The 23,284-nt window shown below is 48.1% G+C and overlaps 1 protein-coding gene across 5 annotated transcripts in view; it reads right to left on the bottom strand.

Annotated features, from left to right (window-relative positions):
* Nucleotides 1-23,284, bottom strand: part of ENOSF1 (enolase superfamily member 1) — an 831,595-nt gene that overhangs the window by 173,081 nt on the left and 635,230 nt on the right. For 4 of the 5 annotated variants that reach the window (XM_069620869.1, XM_069620871.1, XM_069620870.1 and 1 more), the window contains one exon: nt 9,279-9,320. The exons of the other annotated variant lie outside the window; for it this stretch is intronic. In XM_069620869.1, the coding sequence (XP_069476970.1) occupies nt 9,279-9,320 (42 nt within the window). The remainder of the gene's footprint in view (nt 1-9,278; nt 9,321-23,284) is intronic. 5 annotated transcript variants of the gene reach the window in all.

Genomic DNA, 23,284 nt, shown 5'->3' with positions numbered 1-23,284 from the left:
GCACCCACTTGACGGATCGCGCAATCCGCAGCTCCTGCGGGGGCCGGTGTCTCGTTTTCCAGCCATGGCTGTAGTCAGGTCGAGTCGTACACATTTTCCTGTTACTTATTCATTGTCGGGCGTGTTGTTGGTACGTCTATATTTTCTTGACCCCTTCACTCTCTTACGCCTGGGGCCCTGGAGCTCCCACTGTGATCCCGGCTGTTCATTATCGCCGCCTTCGTTGCCTTTGGGGCCCGTGCCAAGGAAGTCCGCGATGCAGTCTTTGATTTCGTCTTCAGAGCGCAGGACTATTTTTCTGCTCCCGTGCTCAAAGGTGAGCGAGAAAGGATAACCCCATCTGTACCGTGTGCCCTGTTCTTTGAGCCATTTCGTGAGAGGGCTGCAGAGGCGTCTGAGTGCCAGTGTTTGTGAAGATAAGTCCTCAAAGATCGTGATTTGGGCGCCCCCCATTGTGAGTGGGCCCACGGACCTGGACTTCTCAAGAATCCTGGTTCTATCTTGGTATCTATGAAATTTGGCTAGGACGGAACGCGGGCCACCAGGCGGGCCGCCAGCTCTATGTATACGTTCGGTCTTAGGCTCATCAATTTCTTCATCAGCGGTGAGTATTTTTATGATGTCATGGATGGTGTCTTTGAGGTCCTTTTCAGTTTCACCTTCGCGCTCTGGAATGCCGAAAAAGCGGAGGTTGTTTCTCCTCTCCCTGTTTTCTAAGTCATCCATCTTGAGCCGCGCCTCAACCTCTCTTTTTTCAATGTTACGGATCCGTACGTCCATCTGAGTTTCAAGGGTGTCGATCGAGGCCTGATTATTCTCCACACATTCCAATCGTTCTTCAAATCTGTCCATTCTCTGGGTGATTTTGTCAATTTTACCTTCTAGATTGGCCCCCATGTTTTTTATCTCATTTAGTAGCGTGGTGATGTCTCCTTTGGTGGCGGCAGCACTCGCTTCAGACGTGTCCATGGACATAGTTGCTGTAGATCTGCTGAGCAGAGGGAACGGGTCGTAGGCAAATCTGGCTAGCTTATGCAGTGGGTCCATACAGTGCAACCCGGGTCAGAGGAGGCACACGCCCCTAAGTAGGGGGCCCTACCCTCTTCGAAGATGTACAGGACTGCGGGTTCAAAGCTGTCCCCTAACTATGATGTCTCATGCAGGTCGTCGTATACTCTTCAGGGTTTGCGGTGCACATTGAGTGGGGACATGCGGCGAGTCCTTCAAACAGTACTCCCAGAGTTGTGCTCTGTGGGAGGAAGGGTCGGCTGTGGCTGGATCTGGTGCCTCGAACCTGGAGTTGTCGACGTGCGTCAGGAGCACCAAGGACCGCAAAGTGCAGGTTACAAGGGGCGGGCACGTGTCGCCACCATAACAGTATGGAGTGTGTGGGGGGTGTTGGTGTGGAGAATCCTTGGGCTCCCTGATGAGCAGGGATCAATTTGTGGACGGGGTTGGAGGGGCGGATTCCACCTCGGGATGCTCGTTGCTTGCTAATAATTCTACGTGCAGTTTGAGGTTTCCAGGCTCTTTGAGGTGTTCTCAGTACACATCCGGTGGTCCCTCAGGATGGGGGCCCTCCAGTGCTTTCCCTAGGTCCTTTGGCGACCTATGCATACAATGCAACCTCGCTGCGCTTTCCATTCAAATCAGTGCTCTTAAGTGGACACGTCTTCGCCCCTGTGCTGTAGCTGCCCAGGGCAAAGTATGTGGTGTAGCGCTGGAAACAACTGGGCAACAGGTCCCCGTTTGTGTACACGGATGAAGTAGAGGGTGGCCAACAGGTCTTTTATGTAATGTTGTTCCTGTGAGGGGGTATCAATTATCAGATCTTTAGTCATGTGGTTCCATCAACTCCCTTAGCGTTGTGTGCTCGGGATCCGTGCAAGCAAGTGACCGTACTTCTCCTCAGGGAGCCGTTTCTATACGGCTGCGGCGTGCCAGATTGCAGAGGACTTCAAAATGATTCCAGGATCACGCCGATTTTATGGTCACAATACGGTGGGTTCAGCATCAGGGCTTCTCCTTCCATGTGTTGGCCACCTATGGATCGTGGGGCGGTGGAGGCAGTAGTCCCCCTGAGGGGATCGGGTGGTTTCCAGCAGGGCCCGCGCCACCCCTGCAGGGACTAGAGCGTGCGTCCGTTTGTAATATTCTTCAGTGCCGGAGCCACGTAGTACGCCGCACGCCCATGCCGAGCACTCGCGGGCGAGCGGGTCCGGGTCAGTTCACCGAGCACCGGGGCTCCAGTCACAGGCCACGGAGCTGCGGAGCACCACGGCCTCGGCTAACTGCGCAGGCTGTGTTTGGTCTGAGGTGCGGCCGATCCCTCCGGGGAGTCCCTCCTTCCGCACTGGCGTTCCACGGCTGGGAGTGGGGCCGCGCTGGGAGCCAACAGGGACACCGCAGATCTGGGGGTTGCGGGCCGGGGAATACGCACCGACGGGTACCTCAAGAGTCGGGTGTTCTCCTTCAGGCAGGCCCGCCTTCCGCCCTCCAGCACGGCCGCGCTGGGTCGTTTTGGTTTCTGGCTTCAGACGAGGCGAGGTTTCAAACAGACTTTTCTCGGGCTTCCCAGCCCCGATTTCACTCGGATTTTCTCCTGTGCTGTGGGGGAGTGTTCCGACGCCCAATCCATGGGTTTGTCTCCGTGGGGGGGGGTCGCGACGTGGGGGCTCAAATCACTTCGCGGACCATCAGAGACGGAGCTCACACGGGATGGGTAATCATCCGTGCGCCCCCTGGTGGCCAGTCTGTACATGAGATTTTTGACTCCCTCCAGCCCGCAAATGGTACCTATGCCGCAGCAAAGACAGCCCTGCAGAATTATTTCCTTCCCCTGGCCAATGCGGACTACGAGCGGTTCGTCATGCTATCCACTCGACAGAAAGAAGATGAAACTGTCAACACCTTCTACGGTCGTCTCAGGAGGCTGTCAGTGTCATGCGCATGGGACAACCCCGGCGACATGGTCAGGAACCAGCTCATCCAAGGGTGTTCCTCAAGAAAGCTGAGGAGACAGGTGCTGAGAGAACCAGGGATCACCCTTCCTCGCATCTTGGAGCTGGACCGCCGCCAGGAGATATCCGAGGTACGTGCATCAAGGATGGAAGCGGGTTCCCGCACTGCTGTGGGGCGTGGTGGCAGGGGTGCCCAGAGACCGGCTGGAAACTTCCACGACAGGGGCGGAAAGCCGGGAGAGGCATGCCAGAAGTGTGGGTACGACCTGCCCCACCAGGGTGAATGCACAGCAGCAGGGAAGCCGTGCGGGCGGTGCGGCGTGACAGACCACTTTGCAAGGGTGTGCAGAGCTTCCTTGTCGGTAATGGTGCCTAGGGGCCTAGTGTGGTCTGGTTTCTTCAGACAGTTTCACCCTCCCAATGTTGCCCAGGTAGACCAAGGGGAGGAAGGAACCCAACCTGACGAGGAGGAGGAGGAAGAGGAAAACATCTTTTTCGTGTCAAGTATTGACACCCTCCAGTCCAAGGTCCAAAGACAGCTGCGGTGCATCTTGGCAGTCAATGACTCTCCTGTGTCGGTGCTGGTGGACACGGGGGCATCGGTCAATGCCATGGCCCGTGAACATTATGACACCATGCCCTGCCCCCCAAAACTATCAACCCCGAAGGCTCGCATTTTCATATTTGGGGGCTCACATCCCATTCCCATGGATGGTGCATTTGTGGCTCAAGTAGGGCATGGAAGTTCAAAGATCAAAGCACGATTCTATGTGATGCCCGTCAGCACCAACACTTTGCTAAGCTGTGCGGCGGCTGAAGCCGTCGGACTTGTGAGCTTCGCATACTCCTTATATGTGGAGGACATCCAAACTCTACTGGAGAAATATGCAGGACTGTTCCAGGGGATTGGACGCAAGGCTGGTGACCCGGTGAGGCTGCACATCGATGATCTGTGCAGCCCATTGCCCTCAAGCACCGCAGGGTGCCCTTCCACCTGAGGGAGTTGGTGGACAAGGAGTTGGACAATTTGGTAAACCTCGACATCATCGAGAAGGTGGAAGGTCCGACGCCCTGGGTGTCCCCAATTGTGGTTGCCAAGAAACCCAAGCAACCCGATTCGGTACGAATCTGTGTGGACATAAGGCTCCCCAATAAGGTGATCAGGAGGGAGCGCCATGTCAAATCAACTATTGACGATATTATTGCAGAGCTGCAAGAGGCTCGCTTCTTTTCGAAGCTGGATCTCAGGGCTGCATATCACCAAGTCCTTTTGCATCCAGAGTCGAGATCCATTACTACATTCACGAATCACCGGGGTCTATACCGGTACAAGTGACTCAGTTTCGGAGTATCCTCTGCGGCTGAGGTCTTTCAAAACATTATCAGAGGTGCACTGGCGGACCTAGAGGGGGTGCTGAACATCAGTGACGACATCCTGGTGTTCGCCAGGTCAGAAGTGGACCACCTGCAGAGACTTTCCAAGACATTTGAGGCACTTCAATCCTTGGGCCTGTCGCTCCACCACGAAAAATGTGAGTGTCATGATGCCTACCTCCAAGGAGCCAGGTCCGACCCAGCAACCCCAGAGGCAGGCATCATTCCCCCCAGGGAAGTGCCAGCGGGCCCAAGCTGGGGCCCTTTGGACACAGTCCTGGCATCTTAGGCGCCAGGCTCATGTTGGACCCCTGTCCTGGCGCCTTAGGCGCCAGGCTCATAAAGCTAGACATGTGTTCTAGTGTTTTAATGTGCACGTACCTGATGCAGACCATGCTGCTACATCCAGGCCCTCTTGAGGCCTGAATGGAACTACTTTACCTGTGGGACTACTTTCCACCTGGGTGTGGTCGGGGAAGGATACATACCTGATCGGTGGAAGGATACATGCCTGGAACTTCTTCCAAAGCTATTTAAACCACGCCCGATCAGCAACTCACGCTTCGCGTTGTTCTGCTCCTCGCAGCTGGACGCTCACCGTGTCAGCTCCTGCATCTGGACTTCAGCCACGCCTGTCAGCATCCTGGGTCGCCTGCAAAGGGAGATAAGAGAGAATTGGTGAGAGAAAGAAGACCTTACCTGCTAAAGCTGCATCACGAGAACATCACACCGACGATCCTGAAAGGGAAGACATCATTTTAAAAGCATTTTGCTTCGATCGCTGCAGCGCTGCATTTCACTCACCTTTCCTGGGCGCCTCCATCTTCAGCAGCGATCATCCGGATCCGCACCCACTTCCCAGAGCCTAGAGAGAAAAGACAAGAAAACAAGGTGAGAGAAGGAAGGGAAATAGGAAAAGCTCAGTTTCCTTCTAAGACTTACCTTTTGGGTCATTTCCATTTCATTTCCGGTCCTGCCGCTTCCTGGCATTCCGGACCCCGGCCCCAATGGGGAAAAAAGACAAAGACATTGAATGAGCGAATGCAAAGACATTACCTGAACGCTCATCCAGAACTTACACTTCGGGTCGGCGCCATATCTCCGGCATTCCGAACCCCGGCCCCTAAGGGGAAAAAAACATAAGCATTAGCGCTTGCTGCAATAAGACAATGAACATTATTATTAAGCTTGAACTTTTGAACTTGCAACAGAACTCTTACAGCGCCTCACCTGAATAGTCAAGCTTATTTTGAACTCCCATCAAACCTCAATCCAGTGAAGTAACTGGGTTTCAACGCGCCCCTGCAGCAGAAGCAGGATGGAGAACTCATCCTTCCAGACCCTAAGGTGAGACTTCACGGAGAATCGTGGAAGGGTATCGAGGAGGGTTGGAAGGGAGTGGGAGGCTTGAGCATTATTCCGTCAGTAGGTAATACTCCCTTTTCACGCACAGGGGAATATTCCTGCGAGCCAGAAAAGCCAGAGTAGAGGGGCCCTTCCTGTCCATCATCAGAGTCCTCCGCTTCACCATTGAAGAAGCATCAGCACTCGAAGCCAGACCTGCGCCTCCCTGGGAATCAGGTGAGCGTGACAGTGAGTTCCTGAGGACGAAGATCGAGTTCTTCGGATTCATGTTCAAGGAGTGAGGGGTGTCTCCAGACCCCAGGAAAGTAAAAGAAACTAGGGACGCAAGACCTCCCAAGAATGTGTCCGAAGTTCGAAGCTTCCTAGGTATGGTCACCTATTGTGGCCGTTTTATCAAAAATCTGGCATCCAGGTCCGAGCCTTTACGAAGAAAGAGACAGTGTGGCAGTGGGGTCCGTTGGAGCCGGCTGCTTTCGCGGACATTAAAAGCGCCCTCACAGAGGAGGACACGATGGCCTTCTTCAACCCTGCTCTCCAGTCTGAGATCATTGTGGACGCCAGCCCGTTTGGCCTGGGAGCAGTATTAACCCAGGTGGGGCCGGACTCCTGCAATCGCCCCGTGGCCTATGCCAGCAAGGCTCTGTCTGAGACAGAGCCGCGGTACTCTCAGATAGAGCGAGAGGCGCTGGCCGTTCTCTGGGGGTACACGCATTTCCGGCTGTACATCCTGGGGAGGCCGGTGACCGTTGTGACGGACCACAAGCCTCTGGTGCCAATCCTGGCCGGCTCATCCTCAAAACCACCAGCGAGGATCGAAAGGTGGATGCTGGCTCTGCTTGAATATGGGGTCTCGCTGGTTTATCGGCCTGGCACCAACAATGCAGCCGACTACCTCTCTCGCCATCCAGGGGGTCACTATGACGGCGAGGCTAATGCCTGCATGGAAGAGGCCAATGATCACATACAGCTGGTGGTTGAGGCGGCCACCCCGAATGCCCTGCCACTCGTAGAACTGGAGGTGGCTGCTGCGAATGACGAGTGCTTGTGCATCCTCAGAGCGGCACTACAACAAGGATCATGGAAGAGTGTGCTGGAATCACTTGCAGGGCGCACGCAGGAGGAGAAGGTGGTGCTCGAGCAGCTGTGGAGGGTGCGGGAAGAACTGTCGTTCTCAGAGAAGGGACTGTTGTTGAGAGGAGATCGGATTGTGATCCCATAGGCCAAAGTCCAAGAGGTGATTGGCCTAGCCCATCAAGGTCATCAGGGCGCCGCAAAGACCAAAGCCCGGCTACGCCTCAAGGTGTGGTTCCCCGAAATAGATCGACGGGTGGATGAATATGTAGCATCATGTGTGTGGTGCCAGGCAGCCTCGCCTGCCCAGAGGGAACCTGCCATCGAGGCCCTGCCCGGCAGCACGCGTCCTTGGGAGGTTGTCCACACTGACTTTGGGTCCATGATGCAAGGAACGCACTTCCTGGTGGTGGTGGATGAGTACTCTAGATACCTGGAGGTGGAAATCATCCAGTCGCTGGCCTTCGAACACGTGGTGGTGGCGATGGAGTACTCTAGATACCTGGAGGTGGAAATCATCCAGTCGGTGGCCTTCGAACACGTGGTGGCGGCGATGGAGAAGGTGTTTGCTGCTCATGGCCTGCCCACAAGACTCTGCTCTGACAATGGGGCTCCCTTCCAAGGTGAGCGGTTCGCGGCCCTGATGGAAGGCTATGGGGTGCATCATAGGAAGGTCACCCCGCTGTGGCCAAGGGCCAATGGAGAGGCCGAAAGGTTGATGCGCACGTTGAACAAAGTCTTCCGTACTGCGCAAGGTCAAGGACGGTGCTTGGAGAGGGCCCTCTATCAGTTCTTGCAGGTCTACCGAACAACCCCGCACACCTCGACGGGGGTGGCCCCGGCGGAAGCCCTGTTTCAAGCGCTGCCGAAGAGGGTTGCTGCCGGAGGTGGGTGAAAAGGAGCCGGGAGTCAACGATTATCAACGGGTGGAGCTGGAGTGGCAGCTACGGACTGAGCAGGAGAATGTAAGGAGCGGTCTCCGACCTCAACAACTTGTGCCCGGGGACGAGGTACTAATAAGAAACAGGAACCCCCGCAGGAAGCTTTTGCTAACATATGAACTGAAGCCGCTGGACATGATAGCAGTCAAGGGGTCAATGGTGACGGCCTCTGACAGCCGGGCTTCGGTCACAAGGAACGTCAGTTTCTTCAAGAAACTGGGGGAGTCTAGGACTGAGGCACCTCTGGGTCAGGACATTGTGGACATACCCGATGAGGGTGGGGGTTCGGAACCCCTCCCACTCCCTCGGTCTCCTGTGAGAAGGCTGACAGCGGGACTCCCATCCCTGAGGCGAGCAGGAGGAACCCCCTGAGGACAGGGCGAGGGAAACCTGTTTGTCTCAGTGACTTGGAGCCATGAGGGAGTGCAACCTGGACGGTTCTGCCCAGCACGGGGGCGGTGGCTGTGAATAAAGGGGCGCATTGGGGACTTGTGTGTTTGGGTTAAGGGTGTTAGTGTGTTTTGGGGGTTAATCTGTAGTTATGCCAAGTTGATTCTGTTATTTGTTGTCCTCATGAAAAAGGAGGAGTGTGGTGCTGCCCCTTTAAGGGATCAGCACGCGGCAGCGTTGCACTCCGCCGTATGCCCTATAAATAAAAGGTGCGTTCCCGGCTGCGTCAGTTCGACCGGGGAGCCCGAGGCTGAAGCACGTCTCCGCTGTGAGTCTCTGATGCTGTGGGGGCCGGCGGCTCACAGAATATCGCTTGGGGCTGGGGGGGGGGGGGGGGGGGAGTCAGGGATTCCCCCACAACACCATGGATCAGATTGGAAACGCATCACTGGGTTTAGACACAAGCGTGGCACAGGTTGGGAGGCGTTAAAAGTGACGGTAAAAGGGGGGCAGGCGGGTTCATAGAACAAAAAACAGGTTGAAAGAAGAACACGATATACTGGCAGAAGCGGTTCAGGTACTAGAGCAGGAGGAGGCAGACACTTGAAAAGCATACCATGACCTAATGCTGGCCTGGGAACGGTTTTATACAATTCTGACAGATTGCTAAGAAACATTGAACGCCAGGGCAAACAGAAAAATGCTCTGACAAACTGACGAGACTACATAAATATAAAGAAGGTCAAAAACTAGAAGGAAGTGAACTGTTGACACAGCAGCAATAGTGGGTCATGAGAGTCTATGTAACTCCAATGCCCTGGTACAGTGACAATCCCTGCACTGCACTGCAGCAGGCGCTTGACATAATGGTCTGCTAAATAGAGGAGGCCCTGCACTTCACCGAACCTCTCCTTAACATAAGCTCCGGCGATGACCATTCAAGATTACCAGGTGAAAACAAGGAATGATAAAATATCCAATTTTAGATGGGCTCTGGGAGTTGCGGTAATAGAAGAGGGCCAGGTGATGATGCAGGTGAAGAAACAAGGTTAATGGGGGAGTCGCCTACTGCTAATGGTGCCGTTTCATACAGTATCTGTCACAAACAAAATCAGATGCTGCATCCATGTCACTGCAATACAGGAAGCAAAAACAAACAAAAGAAACAACGACTTACTTGCTCTCCTGTTGCCACGCCTATCCCCAACGGTGCCAAGGCCTGGAATAAAAAAAGAACAACATGATTCGATGACCCAAGTATCTACATTTGGACATTTCTCAATAGAGCTACTTCTGTAAAGGCAGCTAATCTTTACATATAAGCACACAAGAGCAAGTGTCTTTTCAAAGCACTTACGAAAAGAGAGCACGTGCATTTCATGTTTACGTTTCAAGCATCAGTTGCCAGGAAGCGAATACACAGTAGTCTGGTCCTTATGGACAGCAGCTGAAGGCAGGCATCGCACAATCATCTCGTGTGAAGAAGGGCTGCCCACTTCAGTGATGGTGTTGCAATGCTGGGCCAATCTGAATAGATCTGTTGAGGCTCAGAGGAAGGATGGGTGTACAGGACTCGGGGGAAGGTGAAGTAACATGGTCATAAGCAAGAGCATTGGTGGTCAAATAAAGATGTGGAGCTATTTCACCGAATAACGAGCGCAGTGGCGGTTAGGGCAACCTGCCGTTATGGTCACCACCGCAGCTGAAAGACGACTGGTTTGAGAAGGCGACTGTACGTGTGACGGGGATTTACTGAAGAACACTACGACGGTAAAAGCTCTCTAGTCCCCTAATTTGTATCGCCACGGGTTAATAATTCTCTGAACGAACAGAGATATGTAAGCCGTCGTTACACGCTCCCGCATTTTACGCTCCAATATAATTTTGTAAAGGGAAAACTTAAGGACGGAAACGTTTTTAACCACGTGTGTACCGTGATTTAGAGATTACTTTTCTTTAAAATGCACCCTGAAGAACGTGAATACTTGTTACGGTTAGACATGGGTTTTCTTTGTTGCTACGGAACACCAGTTTATGTGCTCTGAAGTCCCGGTTGGTCTCTCCCTAGAGTTGGAGGTGGGAAGACTTTGAATTCCCCCGACACTTCAGTGGGTATGCAACAGCCCCACAAGTAGTATACTCGAGCGTTTCGGAATAGACGGAATTGCTACACTACACGAAGACAAGTATGCAGTAACTTTCTACGATGAACGTGAGTAAGAGATCATATCATAGGAACTTTCAGTGATCGAACAATCACAACTTGTCGTGCCATAAACCGTATATCTGTCCAATAATCTTGTATCTCAACACCCAATATAGGTCTGGGAGGCCAATCTGAGTTTCTTAAACAGTTTATAAGAAGATGTGATGTAGAGGGCATTGGAACGTAACGATTAGAACTACTCAGATTCAGAATTTTCGAGTTCGCTGGACCACTCTTAAGATCCACTACCATAATGTAAGATACTCCTTTCATTTACATATTCATTTATGGTCTCTTTTCTTCCTTTCCCTTTCTGGATTCTCTGCGTTTAAACCATGTTTTCTGCTTTCCCTGCTTGCTTCCTCTCCCTGGTCACATTTGCCTTGCTCTTTATGTTAGAGGGCACCTGTATAGGTGCATCAAGTCATGACGGAGACATGAAATATGTTTTTCTTTCTTGAAAACATTCTGGTATTGAATGAATCATCGATAGGGTCTTAGGTATCAGAGCTAGTACTGCTGTCTTGTAACCCAATAGTGTAGCGAACTAATGTTGCTACACACTTCATACATGAGCTAATGATCAGCTTCATTTAGTGCTTAAATTTAACTGATAAATTGCACTTGTAAATTATAAAATCAGAAATTTACATTCTGTAACATTTACCGCTATCTTACAGGGAGAACCATCTGATGAAGCTCTTGGATTAGGTTTCTTGGAAGGATCACAAAGGAAATCCTGTGAAATTAACGCACAGATTCCAACCCGTACAACAATTGATTCATGTAAGATGTTATGAAATTTTGTCACGCTGCGTTGTATTGTTTATCCTTATTTTTGATTATGCCCCTGAAGAATTTCCACGGTTTAAAACCATAGTTAGGAAAGAAACATGTTGGGCTGATTTTAGATTAATGTTCAAAAAAACCTTTTTTTTTTAAAAACTTTTTTTGTGTGGATGAATGAATAAAGTTCTCATGAGTGGGTATGTTTGGTATGATTGTCAAAAATGGGTGAACAGTGAAATTAATACACTTTTTATGTGATCACTTATGTATAGGTTCGCAAGCTTTTAGATCTTTTTGCATGCACGAGATCCATTCTGCGGAAACACGCTCCCTCGGCGTTGCATAGTGTGGCTTTTCTACACGAGTGGTGTTTTTACAACTAAAATATATATTTTTTTGTATTGTAACTCTTGTATAATACGCCCTCTCTTCTGATTAAATTTAAGAGGGATTGTATGAATTGTTTGTGTATCAAGCTAATATAATCTACATGCGTTTGAAATAAATTTCGCTTCTTTCGTAAGAAATATTGATTCTGGGTCCCATTTTACTGAGCTACTTCTATTTGTTGATGTGGTATCGGTGATCCGAACATGAAAGTTGGTTCATAATCACCCTGGTAAGGTAGCGGTATCCGTTTGGAGTCACAAGTTTGTTTGATTTTTGACAAGGGTTCCGCCCTTTTGAGGGTCTATTTGTGACTTTTCCCTTTTCCCTCAACCTCCTTGTGTTTTTTGTTGGTTGAAAAGACACACAATTAGTTGGGAAATAAGATGCAATATCCTACTTCCTGCCTCTTCTTCCCTAACTGCAATTCTCCAGGAAACGTCGGAGGAGGTTCTTGTCCAAGCACACATTTGAGTCATAATCTCAAATGGAGGAAGGAGGAGGATATTGAAAGGGAAAGAGGAGGTGAAAGAATAGGGATGAAAATAATGTGTTAAAGTGCCATTTGTCTATAGAAACCTGTGGGTCTGAAATTATGATCCGCGACCTCCAGCTATATGTGGAAGCTTGCTTAATACTGGGACCACAAAGCACACTCTTATTTCCTTATCCTTGTCTGCCCATCCGTCCTATGCCGGTCCTGCGCTCTCGTGCAAACACTCTGTTCTCTATTAGCGCACGAGAGCACCGGAGGCTACACCACTACACCCTTTAAGACCTTCAACACAGCACACGTGAACGCGTGGAAAGTAGCCACCCACTAATAAGCTAAGTGACATTAAGGAAATATGTTAAACTTAAACATGCACTTAAATGTTGCAAACAGCTAACAATGAATACAATCAATTAAAGAGAATTCATAACCATGAACAAGACTAACTCAATCAAAAGGTTAAGACAATGTGCACATTTTACACAAGTTTAGTGATAGAGAAATCAATAACCCTTCAAACGATTCCTCACTCAACTCATCTGAATTTTACTGGAATTCGTGACTTGCGTCCTCTCTTTCACTCGCCATGCAGAGTCAAGTTCCGAGTGGAAACCCCTTCCACTCATTTCCACTTCTCCTCCTAGGAGTTCGTTAACTTAGACCGCAATATGGGGCGGGTGCATGGCCAGCAGCCATGCTCTAGAGACATTAGCTCAGTGAGCTCCATACAGATCCACAAAAAAGATTGACCCTACCGTCATTAAAGTGTGTAAAATGCCAGAAAAGCGAAGTGAAACTTGTCCTAACATGCAGCTAGTGCCAGCGAGCAAGCAGAAGCTGTGAGGTGCTCGGGAGCTGAGGAAACGGGACCGATCAGCAGCAGGACCTGCAACAGAAAATAGCGCTTGCAACATAGAAAAGGCGCTGGAGCGGTGACAACCGCCAAAAAGGGAGAGCGCCCAGCAGCATGGAAGGGGAGTCGGGGCTGCATTGACCATAGCAATACACACAATAAATCAATAAGGAAATGTATGACAGTTTAACAACAACAAATATAACAGTAAAAGTCACACCACAATAGCTGCTTCTTCTGATAACCTGGGCGAACTCCCCTTCCCCAGATTGAAGCAGGTCTTTCTTTAAATGTTCATAATGGGTAAGGAAATCCTGTATAATAACAAAAGGTTCCACTTCAGTTCTCTTTCTAATCCAGTTTGACAACACAAAGTTCCAACTTGGATTCCAATGATGGATCACAATTGTTTAACAAAGCTTTCCTCTTTCCACTTGTAGTCAAGGTCTCGAGACCGCCTCTTGTCATCAACAATGGAGAGTTCGGAACTTCATTAACTTCAAAATACATTTCTTTGTCAGGATCTTTTGGCAGCACTTTAACTTCAATACTACTTCATCAAAACAAACATCAGCTAGAAAAAAGTAATTCGCTTCAAAACAAACGTCTTAGCCAAGATATGTTGGCACCACTTCATCATAAGCTTTACCCCACCAAAGTACTTTATGAGTTTCCACCTGGTTTACTCTCATGCCAGGTTTACCACTTCTACAACACTCTGCTCCGGTGTATTCCTGCCAGAACAGAACCAATGGTTACAAATGCTCTTAGTCTGGTTTGCTCTCCTGCCAGCCAAGAAAAACTACTGCAGTTCTCTCTGCAGGTATACTCTCTTGCCCGCACAGAACCAATCAGCACAAAGTTCTAGGACTTGGTATACCCCTCGCTAGGCCCAAATACTACCTCCAACTACTTATGTGGCAAGGGTCAAGTTCAAAGGTTTTAACAATGTCTTCTGCTTCACACAATTAGGTTTAGGACTTTCTTCAAGTGATACAAGAATCACACTGGTGCTATTTATTACACCTGAGTGTTTGCCACACACAAGGCAGGCAATGCTTCCTTACTCCTGAACCTCTTTCATCAGAAGGGCAGCCTTCCTGCCAATCTTGTTCCACCTTTGTATTATTAACCAAATGCTGATAACTTTCTCTTCTTCACTCTTCTTTGGCTTTGGCAATGTGGGTTTGAAACGTTCTCTACACCTGGGAATCACCTCCTTCTGCTTGGACCGTTAAAGTCTTTGTATGCCATCTGCCTTGCTTTATATCAGTATGGTATGCGTTTTGATCAGTAATTTGTTTTACATCAGTTTGGTATTCAAAAGGGAGCCGGGAATCAAGCTTCGGGTAATCACGCAGCGCTTCGGAGGTCACAAAATAATAGTGAACTCACCGGGTTTGGTGTATGCATCCGTGTACCCCATTGCTTCCAGCTCGTCTGCTTCAGTTTTGATGTTCAGTCCGGCAACTTCTCCTGCACGTTTTCCTGCGACATCCAGGGCCCTCGCGGCTCCACCAGCAATCCGGTACTTGCCTCCGACAGCCGAACGTTTCACCACGGGGAAAGTCACAGAAAGCTTTCCTGCCGTCTTCCACCTTGGTCTCACGGCCTGCACCTGAGGGGGCAGTTAATGCCTCTGAGCCCTCCTCAGGTGTGGGTCATTAACCTTAATGGGCTGCACTCTGTACCCTTGTGACTCTGAAGCCCTCTTCTTCATCCAAGTACTCTGGGAATTCTGGGACTTGAAGTCCCTATTACAAAAGTCACTTCTTTCAACAGCTTCTATTTTACAATATGCCTTTAGGACATTAGGGTCTCAGGGAACGTTATTGTCACGACTCGCTCCCTTCGCTCCCGTTCCCGCCACTTGGGGGCATGTTTTGGGGCTTATTCCTTGCTGGACATTTCCTCCGAACCTAATGCCACAGTGCTGTAATGAATTGGGAGCGCTAAATCCCTATTTTCCAAACTACTTCCCTTCCGGATCCATTCCAGGTTTTTGGCAGCCAGCATGCTTCTTTAACCAAATGACTGTGCTTCCCAGAATGCCTGGCCCACTGCTCCACCTCCACCCTTGCAGGACAAGGTTGGGTGGAGGATAGGCAACACCTGTGGCTGCAGGTGCAGCAGTCAGCACACCTGAGGCGTGTGCTCGTTAAACAGCTTTAAAAGCCTCAGTCTCACTTCAGTCCAGCGCTGGTCATCGTTTGCAGTGTTCCTGTTTTTGACTAGTCCCTGGTTCCTGGTTCCTTGCCTTTGTACCTACTTCCTTGTTCCTGTTTTCTTGTTTCCTCCGCCCTGAATTTCGGATTCATGAGCTAATTGATTTCTGCTCCCTTGATTTCCCTTTTTGTCTTCCTCTGTTTGCAGGCAGCAATTCTCAGTGCTTTCCCCTTTTAGATGCAGCCCAGTTTGTCTGTGATCTATATTTCTTTGACTCTGTCCTTTGCTGCTGTTACCCATTTGCCTTAGCCTTCCTCTTAGTTTAGTTTCCTGTCTTTTCCTTGGAGGGGTAGGGAGAAGTTTGCATAGGTTATTTCGTTTTTCCCTGCTCCTGATCCTTACTTTCTAGAGGATCCATTCCGTGTTTTCCACTGCACTTCTGCATTTATTTTCCCTTTGATTATTAGGTGTGGTGTGCGGTAGTAGCTAGCTCCTGTGTGAATGCTTATGTTTTCCTCACTATTTTGTAGACACTATTCCCACTTAGGTATTTAGTTTTCCTTCCATTGCTGTTCTAGCCTTTCGGGGTCCCAGTTTCTTCAACAGGATTCGTGGGCTAGCTGACATTCAAGAGGTTTATCTCGTCCTCGTGAGTACAGTTCTTAAGTTCCCTTCTGTAATACCATCAAGAGTGTTAGTACACAGATCCTGTCATTGCTTGCCTTCCACGTGGGTTTAGCGCTGTCAGTACCTGTAACAGCAATTGGGGGTAAGGCGCTTGCCGACTTTCCTCGCGGTCAGGTGCTTACCCCACATCCCTTTTCATATATTGGTTTTGATGTCACACTCTATTTGCACTCCTGGGTTCTAGCATACCTGAGTCGTAGTTCCTGGGTGCACATTTCCCTTGCCATATTCGCTGCCTTTGTACTCGCCTGACTAATCCTGACAGTATGACCAGCCCAAAATTCCCATTGAATATGGCAAGTTTAAGAAAGAAAGGCAGCAAGGCCTCTAACAAGTTAGTACAGAAAGCTTCCCCTACATTTACCTGTGACAATCAAATCACTAGTCTTGGCTTAAATGAACTCCTTGTCACGAATGGGCATTTACGAGCAAAGTATTTTCCCCATAGGATGGCACATCCTACATTGCCTGATCCTAGTTCGATCTTTTGTTCTGATCCCGATTCTATGTCAGCGCAAGCCTTAGCCGCAGAAAACAACACACTGTTAGACTTATTATACAAGAGTACCTCTGTTGTTGAACCCCATGATTCCAGTTATGCTTCACCTCAGATAGAACAGTTTCATGGTACAAACATAACGAATGGAGGGGTTCCTTGCATAACTTCAGTTTTCTACCCTCAGTCCAAATACTTCTTTGCACAAGTACATACGGTAGTCCCTAATGTCAAGAGGTCTAAGGTCAATAGATTGCTTAAGGGTAATACAGACCAAGTTAGTATGAGAAAGTATAAATCTCAGAACCTGAAAGCAGTTGAGGACAATGCACAATCGGTGCACATCCAGATTGCTAGTGCAGGATCCAGCCCTGATGCCACTATGCCTCCCCCTGTGCCTACTGATAGTGATGTACAGTTAATGCAGGGCATGCTAAGAGCTAAACTTGAGGAGTTAACACAAGAATTCATTTCTTTACAAGAGGAGAATAAGATCTTGCACGCATTCCTGAATACACCTCAGACTTTATCCATTGATGTTGATGAAGTGAACACAGTTCAGCCCCTGAGAGCAGAGACTTTGGTAAACCATGATAATTGCCAATATGTTAGATCTATTGGAAGTGAAAGTCTTTCTTCTAGCACAGCGCTCAATCTGGGCACAGTTTCTAACAATTGTTCTGCTGATTGTCAGGGATTGCAGTTAGCTGAAGATTTACAAGCCACTCCTTTACCTAAAGTTTCCTGTGTAGCAGTCTGTCATAATTCTGAGCTAGCACACATACAAGCTTCTGATCTCCAAACACAATACACAAAGGTGGCATACACAGATTCAGTCACTACAGTAGGCTTAGGTCCTGCTCTTGATACAGCTGCTGAGACTGAAGTAGATGTTAAAGCTGATGTGGAAGACGATCTTACCTCTGGGTTCACTCTTCCTTCTGCCAATTCTGATCAATACGAACAGTCAGAGACAGTACAGATTTCATGTTCTGATGAACTCATTCCACAGTATACAGAACCAAAAGACCAGCAGGCGATTCCTGAACTGTTGATTGTTAATCTGCCTCTTTCAGAAGCTAAGACAGAGGAATGGACAATTGACGAAATCCTGATTAACAGAGACTTTACTATGGTGATTCCACTGGTTGATTTTGACTTCCACAAAGAAAGAGACTCTGTGTCACCCACTAAAGAAAAGGACTGCAAGGGTACAGTTCAGTCCTTGGTTACTGGAGCCAAGGAGTCTAATGCCCTAAAGGTGCCCTCCATTCCTGAGCCACTAATGTGTCTATCAACTTCTGAGACTTCTGTGTGTCCTCCTACAACCATTGACTCTTCTATGATCCAATCCACAGCCCTGCAGTCATCTTTGGTACACGTGTCTTCAATCAATGAACCGCTGCCATGTCTGCCATTTAATCAAGAGCCTCCACCATGCACGGGGTTAGTCCCAAAGACCCTGACATGTTTGGATTCAGCTACCGAGATGGCTCCAACTCGCATGCCTTCAGCTTCAAAGTTTCCTCTAGCCTGCCTGTCTTCAGCTACAGTGACTCATCCAGAAGATCATCCTTCAGCCAGAGAACCTCCGGTAGTCCATCATATGTGCATGTCTTCAGTTCCAGAGTTTATTGCTTGTTTGCCTTCAGTTCATGATACACCGGTATCCTGCTTAGCTTCGCTTCCAACATCAGAGGTATACCTGTCTACACCATCAGATCCTGCTATATTTTCTACTGCTCCAGACAGTCCTCCTGAATCCCAAACATTTACTGTCGATGAACGTTTAGATTGCCTTTCTTTTGCTTCAGGAGGAGCACCAGAATGCCTGCCTTTTCCACAAGACGATTCTCCCAACTGCTTCACTTTAGCATCAGAGCCTCCTAAAAATGCAGCATCAGAGTTTGAGACTTTTGCCAGCTCCCGCTTCAGAGTCATCAAGCTGGACCAAGTGGTGAGTCAGAACCACTCACCTGGGTGTGCACAGGGGGTGGTGCAGACCGGCGTATTACCTACAGAACTTGTGCAACAGAATTCCGCCAAGAAGCACCAGTTGGGTGCTAGTAGCCAAAGGAAGGGAATGACTGCTGCAGTTCAAGATGTGTCTGTTATTGCTCCTTCTGCGAGTGTGCCTGAAATACCAAGTACTGTGTCTATCACTCCTATCGGTATGCCAAACGTCCCTGCTGTTATATCCAACGTGCAACAAAGTGGCTACACGACTGTCACCAGGAGTACCAGCCTCGTACAACCCATGGGACTTCCAGGCATCCAAGGCGTAGAATATGTGCAGTCAAACCTTAATCATTTTCAACCACAAGCCTTTTCCCAGATGGATGACAGAAAAAGATCTGAACCTCTACCTCAGCCGCCACCTTCTCTAATGGCTGAACATGAACATTTCCTGAAGCCAGCAACTTCCTCACCTCCCGCAGGTCCGCTCTCGGCAGAAAGGCTAACAGAACTTCTACCATCGTCTAAGGCAAGTTGCACCAGCCTGCCTCCCTCCTCAAAGACTTACAAGGGTCCACTCCCAGTGACTGAGCTTCCTGGACCTTCCAACTCTGCTCCAGGTCCTGCAAGTTCTTCATGCCTTTCTTCGAACCATGAGTCTCTTCCTCACCAGAAGTCACCGTTTCCATCAGTATCACCTCCAAAGACAACACACTCCTATCATGGAAGCCCATCTGCCTTTGCCCACAAGCCACCATTTCCATTAGTGCCACCTCCAAAGAAAAAGCACTCCCATCATGGAAAGAAGAAGTCTCGTACGGGTGGCGGGCACCCGAAGAGGGCCGTAGGAGGGGGTATACTGTCACGACTCGCTCCCTTCGCTCCCGTTCCCGCCACTTGGGGGCATGTTTTGGGGCTTATTCCTTGCTGGACATTTCCTCCGAACCTAATGCCACAGTGCTGTAATGAATTGGGAGCGCTAAATCCCTATTTTCCAAACTACTTCCCTTCCGGATCCATTCCAGGTTTTTGGCAGCCAGCATGCTTCTTTAACCAAATGACTGTGCTTCCCAGAATGCCTGGCCCACTGCTCCACCTCCACCCTTGCAGGACAAGGTTGGGTGGAGGATAGGCAACACCTGTGGCTGCAGGTGCAGCAGTCAGCACACCTGAGGCGTGTGCTCGTTAAACAGCTTTAAAAGCCTCAGTCTCACTTCAGTCCAGCGCTGGTCATCGTTTGCAGTGTTCCTGTTTTTGACTAGTCCCTGGTTCCTGGTTCCTTGCCTTTGTACCTACTTCCTTGTTCCTGTTTTCTTGTTTCCTCCGCCCTGAATTTCGGATTCATGAGCTAATTGATTTCTGCTCCCTTGATTTCCCTTTTTGTCTTCCTCTGTTTGCAGGCAGCAATTCTCAGTGCTTTCCCCTTTTAGATGCAGCCCAGTTTGTCTGTGATCTATATTTCTTTGACTCTGTCCTTTGCTGCTGTTACCCATTTGCCTTAGCCTTCCTCTTAGTTTAGTTTCCTGTCTTTTCCTTGGAGGGGTAGGGAGAAGTTTGCATAGGTTATTTCGTTTTTCCCTGCTCCTGATCCTTACTTTCTAGAGGATCCATTCCGTGTTTTCCACTGCACTTCTGCATTTATTTTCCCTTTGATTATTAGGTGTGGTGTGCGGTAGTAGCTAGCTCCTGTGTGAATGCTTATGTTTTCCTCACTATTTTGTAGACACTATTCCCACTTAGGTATTTAGTTTTCCTTCCATTGCTGTTCTAGACTTTCGGGGTCCCAGTTTCTTCAACAGGATTCGTGGGCTAGCTGACATTCAAGAGGTTTATCTCATCCTCGTGAGTACAGTTCTTAAGTTCCCTTCTGTAATACCATCAAGAGTGTTAGTACACAGATCCTGTCATTGCTTGCCTTCCACGTGGGTTTAGCGCTGTCAGTACCTGTAACAGCAATTGGGGGTAAGGCGCTTGCCGACTTTCCTCGCGGTCAGGTGCTTACCCCACATCCCTTTTCATATATTGGTTTTGATGTCACACTCTATTTGCACTCCTGGGTTCTAGCATACCTGAGTCGTAGTTCCTGGGTGCACATTTCCCTTGCCATATTCGCTGCCTTTGTACTCGCCTGACTAATCCTGACAGTTATCTAAGGGGGATCTCCCATTTCTTCTAACCTGTTGACCCTCCCAGATGATCCTCCCGGGTAACACTGCCCCCAGGATCAGAAAGCGTCTGCCTTTCCCTGGCCCATGAGAGGGATTCCAGACCAGGTTTCCTGGGTGAATAACTTCTGATTCATCACGTTAATGGTGTTTTTTTTTTATTGACATTTGTTTTATTTCAAACCTGAATCATTGTACAGTTTGTACAAAGTACGAAACAAATATAATGGAAGAAGCAAAGAAAAAAGGAACAGAAAAGAAAAGGTTATTAAGGTTACAGTTGTCAAGATTCATTACCTATAAAATGTTAATTGAAAAAGAAGATTCAATATGCTTAAAAAAAATACATTAATTCAGTCGTCTAAAAATGTCGTCCGTATCAGCGTCATTTTCAAATTCATTACGCTTGTAGTACTGAATCTTAAAAGGGTGTCATGGCTGAGGACATATATTATCAGATCATTACATAGGCATTGGTGGTTGACAGAGCGACACTCGTGGAAATAGAACATCTAAGAACATTGTAAAGGCAAACGTAATTTTGTTGTTTTCTCCTTTGTACATAAACTCCCACCAATCAAATATTCTCAGAGAAGGTGTTTTGGATATTAAAAGCCCTAGATATTTCATTCTCTGGTATCTAAGCTCTGGGCAGGACAAAGTCAGATGTTGTAGTGTCTCTTCTGCAGCTTAACAAAGTCCACATACTCCAGTTCCGTCAAAGCTCTTTTTTCTCGAACTGAATATCTGATTAGTCGGTAGGAGATTCAACCTGAAACGCAAAAAGGGGTAGCGATGTTCGGCGCTACGGAATTTACACAGGTACTTAGGGAGGACATTTACTGCTATTGCATAACGATTTAGGCTTGCATATAATTAATATTTGTTTTTTTCTGATTCTGTCTGTCTCCAATCCCACAGCCATAGTTTTCTCTTTGCCACATCATGATTTATTATTAGAGTTTCCAACATATTAGCCTACTCAAGGATTGTTGAAACCACTGCTTTTGTACCCAATCCATGTGTGTTTTCTCACTACATACGAATATATAAAATTGGATGGGTCGGTTAGGTATGATAAGCTTTCAGAATAAGGACAAGGCCTTCCATGCACAATTGACTGGATTGAGACTAGCCCCAGCTCATGCCTTATTATGCTTGTAGGCATGCATCTCAGTAGATTTACAACTTTTATCCAGAACATTCCTTCTATTGTGGCCCATTCCTTCCATGGAAAAGATAGAGCAGTTTCAGCCCCGTACGTGAGGATCGGAACTCCTTTCTGTCTTCAAAATTGTATAACAGGTAGTAGAGAGCACTTTCCATATCTTATGTATTATAGCCCCCTGGGTGGCAAGATTCTTCGTCGTTGATCTTAATCTCGCAATGCGTTGTTTGTCACATATACTTTGTTTCATGTCAATCCCAAGGTATTGCACATTGCTGATTTGTGTCATGAGCTCCGTTCCCAGATAACATCTGAATTTGTGTTGCTTCTTTATGCCTTCAGCTCGTTGTAGTACCATTATTCTAGATTTCTGGATATTTATCTTTAGGTAATTTCTTTTGGTGTATAGATCAATGGCGCTCAATTTTATTTGGAGGCCAATCAGTGTCTGGTCCTTTATGATGAGATAATCGACGTATAGCACCCAGCCCACGACGTTGGCATTTAATTTTGGAGGGAAGGCGTCAACTGGTTTCAGCGTTTCTATTATGTCAGATATAAACAGTTTAAATAGCTCCGCTGCTAATGGGCATCCTTGCTTTAGGCCATAAAAGTTGGTATATTTTTGCTTAGCAATCCATCTTTGTTTAGTCCGATTTTAATAGATGCGTTTGTGTATAAGGCTCCACTTGGCGCCAAGATGTGATCAGGTCATATCCATTCTGTCATTCTTTTCCATAGAAGATCTCGGTTCACACTGTCGAAGGCCTGAGCGAGAGCTACGGATGCAATGTATATTTTTGTGCCTCCTTTGAGAGATCTTAATTTGAGGACATTCAATATGAGCAGGTTAAAACCACATCCCAATCCTTTGACGAAGCCTGTTTGGCTTATGTCGTAATGGCCAGAGGTCAAGACCCAATCTTTAGTCTGGATAAGATTATATATGCAAATATTTTTCCCACTACATCTAGAAGTGCTATTAGGCAGTAATTTTAGGGTCAGATCTCAGCCCTTCTTGAAGATGGGAATCACAATAGCTGTGTTCCAAGATTCTGGGATTTTCTTTTTGGAGAGGATTTCTTCAAGTAATACCAAGCAAACGTCTGCTCACTCTTCAGTGGCTTCTTTCAGCATAAGGTTCAAAAGTCCATCAGGGCACGGGGCGCAGGAATAGCTAGCTTTGTTAATTAGCGTGATGATATAATGTCCGTCATATTCTAGTTCCCATCTGCATGAGAAGTGTCAACTGAGGCCTTCCCAAAGAGTAGGCAAAAGAATTGTATCCAAACATCCTCTTCCACTGCGTTATGTTGCAGAGCTTTTTGGTTTCCACCTATTTTGTTCAAGGCTAGCCACAAGGATATAGAGTCGTTTGATGCTAGGAGTTTCAGCATGTGTTCTGCATCATTTTGCATAACAATCTACTTGTGGCTTCGTATCCAGTTTTTGTATTTCTGCTTGTGTTTTTTTAATCAGGGTTTCCATATGGATTCCTTGTCGCAGGCTTAGATGTCTTATGTATCACTGCAGCTCCCTTGCTTTTCTACGATTTCTTTATCATATATGTGTTTGGGGGTAAAATGCGTTTTTTGTCCAGGCATGCTGGTCATGCTAAAATCGCTGAACAAGGGAGGATAGTTGAGGCCCGTCTCAGTTTCTTGTAGAGCTTTTATGAGAGTCTCATTGACTAACTGGAGCTCATGTGCCTTCATTCGCAGCCTGTTTCTGCCTGATGTTACTTCAACGGGTTGCGTCCACACCTCTCTCTCTTTCAAGGTCGGAGCACGCAAGGACAGTTTCACTAAATCATGATC

Source organism: Ambystoma mexicanum, chromosome 5q (assembly GCF_040938575.1).
Source record: "Ambystoma mexicanum isolate Mex_15411 chromosome 5q, UKY_AmexF1_1, whole genome shotgun sequence".
Classification (NCBI taxonomy): Eukaryota; Metazoa; Chordata; class Amphibia; order Caudata; family Ambystomatidae; genus Ambystoma; species Ambystoma mexicanum.
Note: the sequence above shows the minus strand (reverse complement) of the source record. Positions and strands in the feature narration are given on the sequence as shown.